We start from the raw sequence: 18,182 nt of genomic DNA, 5'->3' as shown, positions 1-18,182 counted from the left end.
AAGTGTCAGCATCTCAAGGCTGGGACCTTTTTGCCCTTAAATGCAACTCCAAGGTCCTTCAGCAGTTCTTGCAGCATGTCAATCCCCTGTCCCTTTTCATGTACTATTTAGCAGAAACACCAAATACTTACTGTGCTCTGTCTCATGATGGTCTGACTTTGGTTTAGTCTGCGAAGGGATCCAAACCACTGCTATCAGGATATTGATGAGGCTTCCCACCAGCCCAACATATGTAGGAGCATAAATGCTGCAAACAGAAAAAAACAGGTAACTGGATAAATACCATAAACAAGATATTCATACCTCCACCCTGTAAAGGCTTGGGCATTTGAATGAGAAACAATTCCTCTTGAAGTCACAGTACGTAAGGCTATAAAAAACACTCACATCCTTTCATGGCCAGCTGGGATAACCACAGTTTGAAATTTCACCAAAAGATGGCTACTGCTATCAAAATAGTTTATAATTTTTATTAATAATAGGGTATAATACAGTGCTTTTAAATCTCTAAAAATTTCAGGGAAAAGTCAGGGGATAAGAGCTCTTCTTGGTTTAATGAATTTCAGAAATCCTCCCACAGAAAGCACAGTATCTGCTTCTTAGAATCCATCTAATCCCATCTAATCCCCAATCCATTCATCTAAGTATCATCTCATTCCTTGAAGTTTCTCAGTGAAATCAAATGAAGTTAAGGAAAGTGAAGAAAGTACTCCACATGATTAAAGATGGTAGACTACAGCCTACAAGCAGAACTAAACCCACCAGAGACATGATACCATTTACAAGGAGGCATTAAAAATAAAAAAAACATGATTATAAAACCTTCTGAGGAGGTAAACAGCATTTTGACTGATGCACTTACTTTTCTCCAAAGACGCCCAAAACAAAACCAATACACCTTCTTGGTCCCTCAGAGCCCCAAACATTGAACCTTTAACAGAAGTGGGGCCACATCCTTGGCTACAGGCACAGTGAACAGTAATTATTAACTATAGCTGTACAATGATAAAAAGGAACGATTACAATTTATCTAAAAAACACAAACAAAGAAAAGAAAACGTCAATGGAGCCAGTAATTAGTCCTCAATTATCACTGTCCTCGTAAAAGAGAAGATTAGGAAATGACTCCTCCTAGTCTTTAATGGTATGTGGGAAGATTCCACACTCTAAAGGGCTTTAATTTTGACAAACACAGTAGAGCAAAGTCCAGGGCTGGAAGACTGAAACTGAGGGAAGGCAAGCTGAAAACAGAGAGAAGTGTGTTTTAACAGTGAGAGCAATTATCCACTAAACCAGCTCATTAAAAGTCTCCCCCATCATGAGAACCCAGTTAGTTAAAGGGTTTCCTAAAACATGTGCTTAAAACCAACCGCAGAAAGCAGACTTGGGGTGGGAATGCCCAGCAGAAACACCGAAGGATGTGTCATGTAGGGCACAAGACAAAATGACCACCATGGTGCCTTGGAGGCATCAAAATGCAAGCATTTTAGACCTCAGCGAAATTATGCCTGGATTTCAGCACAGAAGGCTTTGGAGCTGTGCAGGTCCATGCAGACTTGGAGGTGACTGTGCCATCCCTGCATTCCCAGCAACCTGTGCTGCCAAAAACAGGATGTAAAAGTGAGCTGCAAGCCCCCAGCTGATGCTCCCTGTGAGCCTGATGAAAGACTGCTTATTGCCTGGCTTCTCCCTGCTGATTTCCTTGTCAGACTATGGTGGATGTTTTTCATGGAATAACCACCAGCACTAATTGTAAAAGCCTCAAGTTTCCTCCATGCTAGACAAAGGTGCAGTCTGAATAATTTCTGGAGTAGTATTTAAGTCACAGAGCAAGACAGGCAAGGATTGAGATGCAAACAAGCAAGAAAAGCATCAAAGAGCAAATATATATACACACATATTCCCGCTAATAGTAACAGCAGAAATCCCAGCTGAATATTTTAATTCTCATTAATTATTATTAAAACAACAAAGACAGATATTATCTTTCTGCAAAAGGACTTAGCACAGTAATTTAGACCTGCTGCCTTCTATCCACCAAGCTGCTTCACTAATTAACTCAGACCACAAAATTAGTCATTTACTGGATCATTACTTTTCATTTTTAGTGCAGCAGATTGCCACTTTCTAAATTAAAATTATATGCCAAGCAGTTCTCAAACTACTGAAGTCAAATTTGCAGACAAAAATTTTTATCCAAGATATCCAGAATTTCTCCTTTGCATTGCAACATAAAGTAAATTTACTAACAAAATAGAAAGGATAAATTAACCAAAATAAGTAGCTGCAGCTGGCTAAATGTCTGGGGGTTTTGTGGGGGGGGTTTGTTGTTTTTTTTTTTTTTTTTTCTGGGAGTTTCTCTATTTCAAGCTTTCATTCTAATATGGAAAAAACGCATCACAAAATTTTTCATTAGCCAGAAAAACTTCCTTTCCAGTCCTACTTCTTCCTGAGGTTGTCCAGAATCCCACATACCATTGTAAATATGTTTTATTCTTCACATCCAAAAGGAATTACAGGAAGCAATGATGGAAGGATCCCTCCATAATGCTGTAAGCAAACAATGCCCTGTGCTTACTTCACTACAAGCATAGGACTGTTAACTCACTGCTGTGAAAGGGAGAGAAGAAGCTTGACAGTCTACATATTTGGGAAAACTTAGGCTTGATGTAAGGGATTTGTGGAATTTTGTATGGCTGGTCGCTGACATCTGAGAAATCCAGTAAAATATGGAGCTCAAAACTGTATTTCCCAGACAAGTCAGAAGCACCCAAACTCATCTGAAAATCTCTTTTCCTAAGCATGTCTTTCTGTAAGTGCTCCATCATTTTCCATGCATAAAGCACTGTCATTCCTGGATGGAAAGGTGAGGAAGGTACACCCTCCAGTTAGCTGCTCTGCTATCTCATCCTTCAGCAGGGATGAATGCTAAAATCTGACATAACTCACCTGTCCTTTTTGCATCTGTTTGTTCACTTATTTAAGAGAGATGAAGTGAAACCAAGGGAGGTAGTGGTAGCAATGCTCTGCTGGGTAAGTAGCTCCTGCTGCAAAAAAGCTGGCTCGTGGTCCTTTGCCTGTTTTTTTATTTTAAAATTTAAGCAAGAACTCCCACCTCTGCTGATATCAGCCAGAGTCCTTTTGCATTCAGTTTGGCTTATCAGGAAGAAGCTCCACCAGGAAGGGATACAGTGGCACTATTAAGATAAATGAAGTACATAAGCAGGTTGCTCCCGTGGGACCTTTTCCCATCCTCTTCCACTTCCTGCTCTCCTTCTCATCCCTCCTGGCTGTCCACAAACCAGCCATGTGGAACCAGAGTGAGCCCTGCCAAACCCAGCAGCAGATTTCCTGAGCAGGGCAGAAGAACAAAGGCTGCGGGCAGGACTAATACAATTAAATTAAAGGGAGCAAAAGGGCACAGCAGCTTTGGCAGCTGAGCTCATTGTATGGACTCTTCCAGCTTCTTGTTGATTAATGAGAGATTAAGGGCCTTTACTGTCCTGGGCGGTATGGTCAAAATAGCTTGGGTAACTTTATCTGTGCTTCAGCATGTTATTTATAATTCCTCTGCTTTTTAATCTGGAGAGAGAGCCCCTTCCTGACTTTTGTCAGCAGCCTCCTTGATCTTCCCTGGGGATTTCTCCTAGCTGAGTCCCTCTCAGCTGTCAGCTAACACCACAGCTGCCCACTATTCTTTTTGTATTTTCAGCCTTGCCATGAAACAGAGGAATAAGCTCATTGTCCTGTCTTGTGTGGGACTGATGTGTCCCAAGCTCCTGCTTTCAGGAGGATGCAAAGATTTTGGCTGCAGGGAGCAAACACTTGAACTTAGGACTAGGAGGAACTAGGCTCAAGGAGGACTATTTTTTGCCAACATGACTAGCTGCAGCTTGTCCTGACTTCAAACTTACAGAGAAACAGGAAGAGAACATGAGCAGAGGGACCTGGAGGCCAGGAGCCATAATATCAGACAAGCACTGCTTAACAACCTAACGAGACTCTCTCCTTTTCACTTTCCCAAAGCCAAATGTAAAATGTGGTGGATGCATTAAATGCATTAAAAATCCTTTTAAAGAGTTTTAAAGGGTTTAAAAAAGTGGGGTAGCCACTTGCCACAGGATCCATGGTGTGGCCCAGTGCAAGGCTCACTTGGTAGCCTGTGGCCATGGAGAAAGGACAAGTGGCTGGCAGGTAGGATTAGCCATCTGGAAACTCGATCCTTAATGCTGGTGGGAAAGCAGAATTGATCATAAAACCATTCATAGTAATGTACTGTTAAACAGATTGACCCCAAAAAAATCCTATCATCCAAAGCCAGCTGGAGGAGGGTTACATTTCTTCTCATCTAACACTTAACCAGCCCCTGTATTCCCTGGCAGGTAAATCCCAACCTGCACCACACCTCCCAGGAGCAGCAAAGTGAGGAGCTACTCCACGTTCCTTCACAACCTGCTCCCATCAGGGTCAGTATGAGCCAAACAAATGCAATCAGAGTTCAGTCTCTGAATCAAGACATGCCAGTAGCTCAGGTGACAGCAAGGGCTCACAGAGGCTCTCCAACTCCTGTCACATGCCTCTGAAGTCAGAGGTGGCACACGTGAAGCATCAGAAATACCTGGTGAAGTTCACAGCAAACGCAGCTCTTGGAAAGCAGGGCCTCGCCAAACAAGTACATGTGGGTGTGGATAAGTACATACATATGTACAAATACATGTGCAGAGCATTTCCCAGTAGCTTTGAAGCAATGCTTTCTGCAAAACGTCCATGAAAAGCTCAATCCCACAAAGGCATGTGCAGCACTCAGGCATCAGGCACTGGACCAGGAGCAGGAGCGAGGCCACCGGCCAGGCATTTGCAGGCGGATTTCCAGGCATATTTTCAGCTCACAGACAGGGAGCCTGAGAAGAGTTCCCACTGGTACCTGCCAGCCACAGCCCTCAGGCAGTGCCAAGCAGGGATTGGGCACCAGAACCTGCTGCTTCCACCGAGGATGGCTACAACAAACCAACAGGGGACACAGCTTTGGGCTGCAGCCCAAACTCCAGTCCTCGCTCGGCTATGCTTCCCATCTTTGATTTCCTGCCTGAAAAGCCTGGGACAGACCCATGGAGGCAGGAACCTGGGGGCTGCTGCCAGCCAGGAGGCTGCATTCAGGCTTCGTGTGCCACGAGATGGTATCAGTGGCTTTCCCATTAGCATTCCAGCCACAGAGCCCTGCTCTGCAGAGCCCAGGAGAAGAACGCACGCGTGTAATTGCACAATTAAGTGTTGCGTCAATACAGCGATTCTTTCGAGGAGGAAACGGTTCCCAATGATACCCTGAGGATTTATGGATCAATGTGTATTTCTGCAGTGAATGGGATTGTGTTGATTGTGTTTGTTTTCTTTCTCTTTTTCTTAATAAAGTCAAAGTTGAACACGGAGACAGCACAGATTGTTTTTTAGTGACTCACTCCTACTTCAAAACTGCGCTGCATAAAGCCGGCATTCATCGCCGGCCCAGATTCCTTAAACAGCTCTGAGAGGACTCTCAAAATATTTCTTTGATTGCAGTTTGGCCACGCTATCCCCTCATACCCTTAGAGGGGCAGTTATGGGTGACAAAAAACCAAACTGGTGAGTTAAAAAGAAAAGCAAAGCAAAAAACTGAGGTGAAAAAAAGAAAGTTCAGGTGAAATCATGGCACCAAACCATCGACTCTGGTAAACAGCTTGAGGTCTGTAAGAAAGCAAGCAGTGACCACTGTATTCCTGATAACTTAGTGATACATAAACTAAGTGCATAACTTTCTGTAAATTAGTGATGGTTTTGTTCAAGGAAATCTGTTTGACTGCCCTGACAATGCTTTCTGAATGCATTTCATCTCTGACACATTGTGGTCTGGTCTATACTGTTGAGATTCTGCCTAAAGACAAAAAGAAACCCAAAAAAACCCAACCAAAAAGCCTGCCAAAAAACCCAAACACAAAATTTCACCAAGCCTTCTTAAAAAAAACAAACCCACAAAAGCCTCAACCAAAAAAAGACTTATTGAGCCTACAGAATTTTCCCACATTTCCTAGGATGTTCATACCAATGTACAGAGCTAGTCCAGCTTCCACAGCCCAGGGCAAGAAACTGCACAATAACACACAAACTCAGACAACCCAATGCTCAGCAGTCTTCAAGGCAGCACAACCAGAGAGGCACCACCCATCACATTATCCATGCCTCTGAGAGGAAAACAAAAAACCCCAAGTCTTCCTTTATGCAGTTCCTACTCCTGTCCTCATGGAAAAAAAAACATCACACAAAGACATGTGTGATGTCTTGTTTTTGTGTGTCCACAAAACTCGAGTGGATAGCCACCCCCTCCCATGCATCAGCAGGAAAAGGGGGGAGTTCACTGTTCTGACAAAACTGGAAATTGTGATCAGGGTGTCCTTTTTGCCACATATGCTTTAGATGAAGAGCAGCAGAAGTTGGCTGCTACTGCTTCGGGCAGAGCAGGAGGCCTTTTTTCACTATGGTGAGCTTGACATCATTTCAGGCTGCCCAGGGAGGGAGTGAGACTTCACATCCACACCCTCCAGAGAGCCCCTCACAGGGTGAGAATGAGTCACCCGCAGACAAGTGCTCATTCAACTGCTTATTTCTAGTGGCAGCCACATCTGGAAAATTCGTGTGGTGCAGAAGGAATAAAATATGGAGAGGGGTATGGGCAGCCTCCATGACCTGTTTCCATCAGAACTGGGCAAGGGAGGGATACTGAAGATTGGCACTGGTGCGGCTGGCTGTCCATCAGGGGCTCTGCAGCGACAAAGTGATCTGTCCCTGCTGCAGAGAAAATCTTAGCAATGAAAAGCAGCTGGAAGGAACCAGCTCAGCTCAGGCATGGCAGATCCCACTGCCAGAGGGTGAGGGAGATCCCTGTGGCAGGATGCTGATTCTCAGGCAGCTGGAGCAGCCAGACTGTTGTGCTGCCTGATCCAGCGCCGCGCTGATCTGCGGAACTCAGCTAATTGCCGGAAGAGGGTATCAGTTGCGCTTCAATGAGATGTGGGCGGATTCGCACGCTTTGCCCATCATCTGCCACTAATTTCGAGTATCATTTATTCTTGTGTGCTGTTTTCTGGAGAAATACCCTATTTCCAAATACTGCGCTTTCCTAATTCAAAGCTTCACTCGTATGTGTGATTATTGCTTTTCCCTATTTATTGCACTGCATAGACAGTCCCACTGGCGTCTTGGTTCACTGAACACCTGCATATTTACATGAACTTATAACAAATGGGGGAATAAGTTGCACTCCCCAAAAGATTCTAGCCAGCTGGCTGGCTGAGGCATTGTGTGCCTTATATACAAGTATCACACTGTATGGCTAGAAATGGAGAAGTCTAGACAAGGACCAGGTATGAGCTGCACTCCCTGAATGGGGGCTTGCTACATCTGGCTTTGATCAGCAGTGCTAATATTGGATGAGCTGGGACAGGCCATGATAGGCATCAGAAAGTAGGTGCTGGTGGTCAGTGCTCACATCAGAGCACCCCACTGGTGAGGCTGGGACATGTGCTCTTCAACCTATCTGTGAATGATCTGGCACAGTGGTGAAGTCAGAAAATTTTCTGAGAATATGCAACTAGAGAGTACTGGGGAAAAGAACAGCCAGTGGGGAATTGCACATGGCCCTTACAGGGCTGAGGGATTGGGCAATAACATAGCAGCTGAAAGTCAATGCAGATTAGATTTAAAGTTAGATTAGATGCTTGCAGGCTAAACAATTCTTAAATTCACACATGAAATTACAGTTTCTGAACTGCTTATTTTTACTCAGGCATGAGACTTTTGGACTATCACGGATTATTCCACAAAACCATCAGCTAATCAAACATTAGGGATTGCCAGGAAAGAAACAGCAAATGAACAGAGAACTTCATTAAACCACTCCATAACCCTCTGGTTCACCAGGACTTTGAATAGTGCATGGAATCTTGGTTCCCTCCACTCACAAAGGTATCCAAGAAATAGGACAGGCTCAGAGGATGGCAGCAAGAACAATTCATGGTGACTGGCTTTTTGCCTGAGGAGGCTGAGAGCCTTCATCCCAGGAAGGAGATGTCCAAGGGACATATAATATAGTTTCACAAGCTTTTGAGAGACCTGGAGCAGGCAGTTAGGAAGTGACTGCTGTGGTCATTTCCACCACAAAAACCAGGAAGCACCAAATAAAACTGTCAGAGACTGGTTCAAAATAAAGAGAAAGGCCTAATTGTTCTTGCAGCATGTAGATGGTCAGTGGAGTTTGTTGTGGAAACAAAAGGTTTGCAGAGATTAGATAAGCACTTAGAAGAATGATGCACTGAAGATTACTAAAGCATCACGAATCATATTCTTTCATTCATGTCAGGAAATCCCCTGAGCTGAAAATAGTTGGAGGCTGGAAAAGTAATCAGAGAAGTATTATGCAAGTTTGTCCTACTCTTGCTCTTCACTAGGATTCTTGCTATGATTTTTGTCAGGGAAAGGATAAGGACAGCAGATCACATTGAGATGCAAGTGCAATTTCCTTCTCTACACTGGGAATCAAAACCATGTCTCCCACCACCACGTCACAAGCCAGACAGGCACATCTTTGCTCATTCCCTGGAAAATGCTGCTTTTTTCCTGCAACCCTTAAACATTCCAGAGAATAAATAAGAATAACCACAACTCTCACTTTGTGTTTGGGAGGACATGCAGCTGGGAAAGGTTAATGCCACATTCCAGTTCAAGAAATATTCACGTATCTTATCAAGTGAGTGTTTAATGTAACACAAAGATGCGATCTCCCATCTCTTCACTTTTTTCTTGGATACTCCAAAGAAAGAAATACAAAGCAGTATTACAAACTAATCATTTTTGGGGGCTCTCCCTCACCTTCTCTCCTTCATGGTGGGGCTTTGTTCCCTAACAGGAAGCAAAGCCTTTAAGTATTTTTTTTAAAAATTACTTCATTAAGCAACAAAAACTACTCTTCCAAGCTCAGAATGTGGTAAATTATTAAAATGCTCAGTTTGGGTGTGTTGCTGGGTAAGGACTCCCACACACAGACTGGTTGAAGGTGAGCTTGCTAGACTACTCAGTGATTCACCACCAAACACATCGTTAATTATAGGTTACAGCATGTCTGACTTCATAGAGTACTGTAGGTGGTGTGAAATAATCTTTGAATGAGTTCAAGCTTTTTCCAGCTTTTATGAGGTTACAACGCTTCAGACTCCAAAAGACTCAGCTAGGCAGGAAACTGTTGAGGATTTGCTATAGTAACCTGAGCTGCACTCCCAGCACAGTCAAGTCTCGACTCACAGCAGTGGCTTTGGAAGATCTGCGAGTTTGGCATCGGTTGTAGTTGTTACCTCTCACCCATCATGATGCACTCGCTCACTCAAAGCTGGCTCAAAGCACTGTGTGGGCAGAGCTGAATTTTGCTGCCCAAGGATGAGGGGTGGAGTCTGGGTAGCTCCTGCCAGGGGAAGGGGTAGGATTTGGCTGGCAAAGAAAGCATGAAGAGAATTCTGGCAAGACACTGCCTTTTTTGCTGGCACTAAGGAGTCAGGCAGTGACTGCTACTTCAAGAGGACCTCTCCCACTTTCCAAAAGCAGACACAGACACCAGATGCTCAGACTTTCTGCAAAGACTGTGTCTTCTCGACACTCTGGCACAGGCAATAGACAACAGGACTGAGGGCGGATAGTCTGATGCCACAGGTAACAACCTATTTTGCCAGTCTTGGAGGTGTCCTAGCACCAGCCCACCAAACTAGCTCAGTGGGCTGATGCTGGGACTCTAGCTTCTCCCTCTGTCAGGCCCTTTTGCAAGCAGGGCTCTGGTGATGCTATTGCAATGATCCCTGAGAGCCACCCTTGGGTCACACAAAAGCAAGGACTCCCTCCACACCCCACACTCACAGGCTTTGAGGTAAATAAATAGCAAAGTCACTGACTAGCCAAGTCTGACATTTAAAATTCATCTCTCACCAGGACTGAGTTCACGTGAATGACATTTTTAAGCTACGTAATCCATGGCAAAACAAGTTGATTCTTTACCTTGAGGTAAGTAACTGTAAATGCAGCATCCTACCCGAGGTATGGCACAGACTGATCTTGCCTTGGAACAAGTAGTGGCAGCCAACACCTCCTTCCTCAAGGTGTGAAAAACCTTGCCATGCTTCATCAAGGGCTCCAGGATCTTTTGTCTAGTAAGACCTTTTAATGAAATAGGACTCATTAGGACTAATTTTGTATGGCAAGCAGTGTTCAAACACTAATACCCAAAAGTCACAAATAAGACATTTCACAGGTCAGGTGGGAGACTTTCCAGCATCCCACTGCAACCTCTTCAGTTGCACAACAGGCCCCTTGAAAACAATCCCTTCTCCAGCAAAGACAGAACCTGAGGGCTGTGGGGCAGCTGATTTGATTTCATGAAGAGTTTGACCCCAGAAGGAGGCATTTGCATGAGATGAGTGAGTCACTCCATTTCAATAATGGGCGAAACCATTAATTGAAGGTGCACAGCTTGCTTGTTTGGGCAGGCTTCCTATGCCCAAACCAGGAGTGGTCTCACTGCTGTTCCAATTAAATACTTTGTTTCCCTCATCCATAATGACAATGGTTTCTGCATGTTAAATAAATTCAGAAAGGAGGTTGCTCTGTGTTTCGCATTTGCAAATTGTAGGAGCTTTCTCCTCTACACAGTTGGTAGAGGAAACACTAGCCAAGGAATGGCTAAGAAACTTCTCACTGAGTGATGTATTTTCAACTACTTTGTTTAGCATAGTAGGAAATAATTTGTTTGCGTTAAAAAGCACATCCAATATTAATTAAAGTTGCTCGCACATTTTGGGGCAATGAATTGAAAGCAAATTTAATGCATTTCATACCAGTCAAATTGCAGGGTCTTCTATGCATCCTGCGTATTTCAGTGGATTCCAGCATTGCCAAAGCCCTGAACAAGAATATCCTTTAGCTGCAGACCTGCTGCAGCAGCTGCACCTCGAGCTCTGCCTCACACACCTTCACTCTCGGTTGGAGTAACTCCCCTCAGGGAGAGAAAGTGCTCGGTTCTTTCTTCACACCACGTTTCATCTTGGCCCCACTACAGAGACCACCTACAGAGATGCCAGTTAGCATCAGCTGCATGATGCTGAACTGGTATTTGTGGGAGCACTCAGTGGGAACCACATCTTAGGCAGCCTCATGGGCAGCTCTCCACCCAGCCGCTCGCTCACGGCGCAAGCCTGCTCCGCTCACCACCACATGGCAGCAACAGCAAGCTACCTCATGGACTCGTATGGAAAACTGTGAGCAGAGTGTTTACTGTATTTTTAGTTGCGCTTAATTGCAAATTAGCAGTTGGAAATAAGGAGGGGTGAGCAAGGTGTGAGCCGCCAGCTGTCTGCAGAGGAGTTTGGAAACCTCAGATTATCCATTGCTGTAGCAGTGCCAGGCAAAGCGCCGGCCCGCTGCGCACTTGGGGTTTGCTGTGGCTGCAAGATTTACATTTCAAGCCATCTGGTTGTGGAAGAGCCAGAGGCCACACACTTCTTTGGCAGGACATCCTAGGGAACACCTGTATTTCAGGTGCTATAAGCAGGTAATTGGAGGCAGCAAGGGACCATGTTATTATTAGCCAGCAGTGATGACGATCTTAGACTGGTGCTTGTGGTATCCTGGAGCCTTACATAAGCTGGCTGCTTTCAGTGCACCAAAGAGGTCCACTTAAACAGACAAACTTATTGATTAGGAAATTATTTACCTTGAGATTGTTGGCTTTTTTCTTTTCAGTGCACAGGGGAAAAAAATATGTTTGCATTTCACGTCACTTTTATTTTCAGCAGAGCAAAACCAGTGGAAACAAGGACTTCAGAGTGCTGCCAAGCCTGTTGGACATACATCTGTACAGCACCAGGGAAATACTGGGGTGTCCAAAGTACACAAATCCCCAGACCTGGGCCTGCATTAGTCCTTGCAAGAGTCTTGTTATAAAGTTTTCCTTTGCTACCTACAGAAACAGACCTAATGCAGTGGCAGCTGGAAAACCTCACACTTCAAATCTAACAATTGATCTTCACAACATCCCTGTGGGTAGTGGTGGTGCAAACACCCCGGATGTACTCACAGGGAAATGAAACTCAGAAAAGCTGAATGCCTTAGTAATATCCCATTAAGACCATGGTGGAAAAAACATGCCTTGAAAATAAGGTGTCTCACATGTAAGTTTAGTGCTCCATCTGGACTACCACAATTTTCCTCTCCTCTTTCTTTTCCCTGGATCCCCCAAAAGCCATTTTCTAGCCCAGACATAACAGTGATTCAATGGGAACTCACAACTTGCTGTGTCTTGCAGCACCATGACAACACAACACCAGCACCTCCAAATTACAACACCACTGATGAGAGAAGCACACACACGTCGATTTTGGAAATGTGTGACATCCCTATTACTGTTTCAAGAATTCCTCCCCAGGAGCCTTGACGTTGTACACTGGTGGCCCACCTCCACAAGAACCAGCTGCCCCAGGAAGAGGCTTTGCCCTGGGGACACATCCTAGAGCCCTGACTCAATTTAAACATGAATTTGAGTCAATGGAAACTTGTCTGAGGAAGGACTGAGTGAAAACCACAGGGTGAGACTCAAACAAGCAATGCAGATCCTAAGGAATTAGTAAGAAAAGATGCAATCCTGGCTGTAACAGGGGGCATCATGGAAAAGGGCCTGGAAAAGATCAACTGTGGGCATCATGGAAAAGATAAAACTCATTAAAAGCTGAAAATGGTTTAAGACCAGGCCCCAACGTCAGCAGTGTAGGCGCCATGGCTGCCAATCCCCATCAAAATGGCAGCACCCAATACAAGGAGCCCAGCCAGAGCATAAAAATAGTGATTAGCAGCAGGAAAGGACCTGAGATTCACTGCTTTTCAGTAAATTATCAGATAGCAGCAGCTGAGTAAAAACGGTGCTATGAGTTTGGTACCATCTTTACCTTTAATCCCTGCTTCAGATCAAGTCTAGTAGTGGCCTCCAACAAAGGCAATTTTTTAAAAATTGAATTACACAAACTAAGCACAACTTATTATATTTACAGACATAGCTAACAAATACTGTTTTTCAACTACATTAATAAATACTATGATATCCTAAAAGCAAAGCACCATGGAATTTGAAGACTCTAGGGATGTTCTTTGTGGGTTGCTTTAAGTCTGGTTAATATATGCCTTTAATTTCTTTCCCAGACCTACTTCTCGTAAAATCCAAACATAACCAAAAGAGAAGAGAATATTCAAAGATTACTAAACATGTGGAAAAAATTGTCCCAGAGGGAATATGAAAGCCATCTGCCAGAGACTCCCCCTGTACTCATTCCACAAATGAGAACACAGACATGGATGCTCTGGTGGCAGACACAAAGTGGCAAACCCTGGTCCTGTTGGCATCAAAAGAAACCGCACATCCAGCCGGCCAGAGAGCTGGTTTTGCTAGGAGCATATTAGCCCCGAGGCTAGCCAAGACTTTATCGGCTGGAAAGTCCCAGTCATGAGTGCTAGCTTCAAGGAGGAAAAGAAAAAAAAATAAAATAAAAGAAACAGGGCAAGATCCGGCAGGACAAGCCTGAACATGTTCAGTTTGTCCTCCCTACAGTACAATTATATCCTCATTCCTCAGAGCAAAAGGCAGTTCAAAGACACAATAAATCCCTTTCTAGTTTTACGCTTCTCAGGAACGTCATGGAAACGGAACTGAAGTGGTTCCCAGAGATAAGGTGACAAAATAAAATTAAACCCTTCCCTACAGCTACACTTGGGTGAAATATCAGCAGAGAATTAGAGGCACCATTCAGACATATCTATGGCATTCATCTAAGGAAACAGGACTGACCTTAGAGGTTTCAAACCAATCAATTTAATGTATTGCTCCTCACACTCTGCAGCTGTTCCTTTCTTTGCATTGCCTCTTCGTTTAATGGGCTGGATTTTATTGTCAGGAAATGTGATTCCCTTTTGGGGTACATCTTAATAAATGCTTCAGTTTAGGTCCCAAGAAATTTGGGCTAAAGCACTGTAGACCAAGGATGGCTTTGGAGCAGGCAAAGCCTGAGTGACCAGTTAAAGCAGCCACCAAACAGGAGGTTTTCAAAGCTTTTCTTTCATGCCCTCAGGCCAATGGAGGGGACAAAGAAAAGAAATGGAGCTGAAAGACAAGGCAGAAAGCACACTCAAGATAGACCTGGGAGGTCTCCAAGGGTGTACCCATCCTGTCTTGTCTCACTCAGAAACCAAACGAAGCAAAACCAAAGGCATGGAGCATAGCGATGCCACAGGGAGCAATTTAGTGGCAAGAGGAAAATAATTGTATTTGAAACTAAAAACATGCACTAAACAACCCTAGACAGCAAAACATTTCATAGTTGCAAATGCAGCCATGGATGGGACAGACAGAAACAAAAGGCTCCATCATCTAGTACCTAACCACACAAAAACTACCAACCACTTGTTCTGAAAGGTTATGATTAAGTGAAATAACAGTGGCTTTAAAAATTATTTAATCTACTTCCCACCAAGATTTTGATAGACTATGAAAATCACCCTGCCCATCATCTCAGTTCTGGGCTCTTATTGCTGACATACATTCATGTTAGTATTACAAACTTCAGCCTCACACAGGACAGACACCTTTCCTGACCATAAATGGGCTGCACGAGAATTTAATTACCCTATTGAAAAGCCATAAATATTTGAGACTGAGTCAGTTTGGGTACACCAGATTGTTTCCTGCCTTTCACTGCGTCAGGGAATTTCTTTCCACGCTGCAGCCCTTAGGAAAGGGGCACATGGCTGAAGGAGTCAGCGGTCATGAATAATCAGGGAGGGATTTCTCCAGAACAGGGCAGCAATGTGAAAAAGTCTTTCTTCTGGGGCGACATTTGCATGACCGAGGGATGACATAATAATTCCACAAACAAAAAAGGCTTTATACCCACATGGTGGCTTTCGAAACTTCTCTGCACTGACTTAGTCCTTCCCTTCTGTACAGTAGCATCACATTTTGGGGGCAGGAATTTCAGCCCCATCTGCACCAGGTCAATTGCCATCTCTGCAGCCATGGCTTTATCTCATTCTTTCTGGCTAACGCAATCCTAAAACTCACATTAACAATGCCATTTTATGGGGCACAGCATTTCCCTAGAGTACTGAGGGGATTTATTTCTGCTCTGGTATGAGGGCACAAGAGGCAGGCAGAGTCCAGAGTGAGAGACCTGTTTGGGTAAGAGAAATATCATAATACAGGTGGAGGCAAAGCCAGTGCCTGGACACCAGATTGTAGTGATGGAGCAGAGAGAAATGGCAGAAACAGTATTACCAGAGAATGAAAAAGAAGCAGCATGCCAAGACCATGTCCCTGCCCCTTATCCCAAAAAAAACAAACCAAAAACCCAAGCCCCTGTTAGACACTTGGGAGCTGCTGAAAGAGCTACACTGAAAAGGAGGTGCTGAAGTGCAGCCAGAGGAGCTGCATGCCAGGGCACATCCTTGCAAAGGCAGCCCAAGCACTGTGTGTGCTGCCAGGGCACCAAACCAGTGCTGGAAACCCAGCCAGGGTATAAACACATGGTGCAGATGATCAGACTGAAGCAGAGCTATTGTTTCACTTCCAGCATGGGCTGTTTGCCAGATATGGACCTCTGCTGAGAGTCAGTCAAAATGCATTTGAAATTCTGGAGAAAACCCTTTGTTTTGGAGGTACCTTGGTTTTAAGGAGAGGGCTGAGCAGTGATCCAAGGAGTAAAAATCAGGTAGTTCAGACAGCCCCCTAAAATGTGTCTGGGGACTTCCAGAGTGGTGAAGCAGGCGCTACAGGAAGGATGGATGCTGGACCAAGCCCAGCCTCCCCAGCCTAAGGGGATTCGCTCACGCCGCCGGGAGTGGGGAAACCTTTTCTCACCAGCATAGGAAGTGAGCGCTTGGCAACAAGGGAGGCAGCTCTCCCACAACTCCGGTTACGCAAACAGCTGCCTTCTGCTGGGTTTCAACATGCTCAGCTGCTCCAAAAATAATTTCCTGCTTGATTTGATATCATTAGCAGGAGTGCAGAGCGCAGCGCGAGCGATCGCGCCGCTCCATGCTGGCTGCAGGTAGCCACTGGGCTCCAGCAAAAGCCCTGATTCCTGTTTCTGGCAGAGGAGCCTGATTGCGCAGGAGGGAGGCTAAGCAGGGTGATAGCATAAGCCTTCTCTTCCTCTGTGAGGGGTTTTGACGCAAGCCTGGACAAAAGTACCTGTCACCTTCGTCCTTTCAGGCTCCTTTTCCAGAGCTGACATTTCCCAGCCCTTACAGCTTGTAACACTCATGGCATGTAACCAACACTCGGCAGCCAAGCAGGAATCAACGCCAACACAAAGTTCAACGACAAAGTCACTGCTTGCTGGGTGATTAGGAGCTGTGCTGCTCCTGGGCAGAGTTGCTGGAGTTCTCCCACAGCACAAGCACCAAAAAGCTATCATGCCTTCTTGCACATCCCAATGGATGACTTTGTGTCCGCTTTGGAGGTTGTTGCAGAAATACCAGTCCAGCCCAGTGCTTTGGGAAGAGCAGCACTTTCCATTCCTAGCTGGACTGGAATTTGGATATCAAATTTTGCCCTAAGGTGCATCTGATTTCCTGTTCCCTATTCCCAGCCCATTGATCTGCATGCCCCTTCCCAAGGGCCTGCCTTGGGGGGACTCCTCCAGAGGCCTTCATCCTCCTTGGAAACCTCGAGTAGTGCAGAGAATTAAAGATTCCAAGGCCCAGCACATCAGCACAGCACACCAACCTTCCCAGCTCCTGGCCTTACACAGTGGTGAGCTGGAACCTTCCAGGGCAAGTGCAAGTCATGTTCAGCAAAGAGATGAAGAAGCAAAGTAAAACTCAACATCACCCATTAAAGCAGCAGCTGCAAAGCAGGATTCAGAAGCAGAGAGCATGACCACAAAAATCAGTGTATTTTAAGGTAATCCTTTTATACTTTGAAAGCAAAACTGTGCAATGGCACATATTTATGCTCATACCTTTTAAGCCCAAAGAGACCATGAGGGACGATTCCATCTGATCTGCACCACACAAGCCTTACCAACCTCGTTTTCCACGCTCATTCTCTGAGCCACACATTGGCTTACAAAAGCTGTCCCATGGCCATGACTTGAAGAGTAAAATGGGTGATGAACACACCACTGATTTTGGAGAGTTTCAATAGAAACTAACCTTGGAAGGTAAAGCCATAAAAAGAGAGGAAAGGTCCTGTCAGCCATCCTGCATAGGACATAACTGCAGGGTGACACCCCAGCTTTCACACACAAGACAAAATATGCATCTTAGCTGACCCAAATGCCAGGCGGGGCCTCTTCTGTCACAGTCACAATAAAAGGGAATTATGCTGCAAAGAAGGTGTCCCCCCCAGCTGCTGGAGGACCTGAGCTGGGCGGCAGGACAGGACTAGTGGGAAGAGTGCGCAAGCTGGTTTCCGTGCTCAACTGACCCATGTCTGCAGCAGCTGCTGCTGCTCCCACAGCCTGGGGGAGCGTGGATAAGCAGCAGTTCAGCTTTTCCAGACATAGCACAATTCCTGTTTACAGCCTCTGGGCTTGTCTTTTCAAAAGAAGGAGCTAGGTGTCTATTCTTGCAGGAAACCAGGTGTGTAAACAGTTCAATTAATATACCCAGCAAACTGTGCTCTAGCACAGCAAAGAGGGCTAGTGGAGACAAGCCAAGAACACAGGAGCCAAGGAAGGAAAATACTTTTAAAGAATATGCCTAATTAGAGATGGGCCTCGGCCAAAAGTTCATATTTGAACACCTGGAATAGCCCAGGGGAGCAGAACAGTAACCTGAACCCAGATCCACATTTTGTAGCTCTCTCCTCTCCCAAATGAAGTAAAACCCAGCCCCAAACCCAACCCACAGTCTGAGCTACAGGTCTCCAACAGCCAAGCCTGGAGATCTGGCTTCCTACTTTCAACCTGGCTTTGGCTCAATCATTGTGCTCAGCTGGTGGTGCCCTCTGTTCCTCTCACCCCACACCACCCAGTGCCCTGCTGTGGGTCCACTCTGCTCCTCTCAAGAGCTTGCTGTTGTTCCCTTTGCTCCAGCAGCCATGGCATCCTCAGCACTGGGACCAAGCTCAG

At 45.2% G+C, this 18,182-nt stretch overlaps 1 protein-coding gene across 3 annotated transcripts in view; it reads right to left on the bottom strand.

Annotated features, from left to right (window-relative positions):
• SLC67A1 (solute carrier family 67 member 1) overlaps positions 1-18,182 on the bottom strand; it is a 57,704-nt gene that overhangs the window by 23,667 nt on the left and 15,855 nt on the right. For all 3 annotated transcript variants that reach the window (XM_085062900.1, XM_085062899.1, XM_085062901.1), the window contains one exon: positions 132-247. In XM_085062900.1, coding sequence (XP_084919026.1) covers positions 132-247 — 116 coding nt within the window. The remainder of the gene's footprint in view (positions 1-131; positions 248-18,182) is intronic.

Source organism: Lichenostomus cassidix, chromosome 5 (assembly GCF_008360975.1).
Source record: "Lichenostomus cassidix isolate B80296 chromosome 5, HeHo_3.0, whole genome shotgun sequence".
In the NCBI taxonomy this organism is placed as follows: domain Eukaryota; kingdom Metazoa; phylum Chordata; class Aves; order Passeriformes; family Meliphagidae; genus Lichenostomus; species Lichenostomus cassidix.
This window is presented reverse-complemented; position numbering and strand designations above follow the sequence as displayed.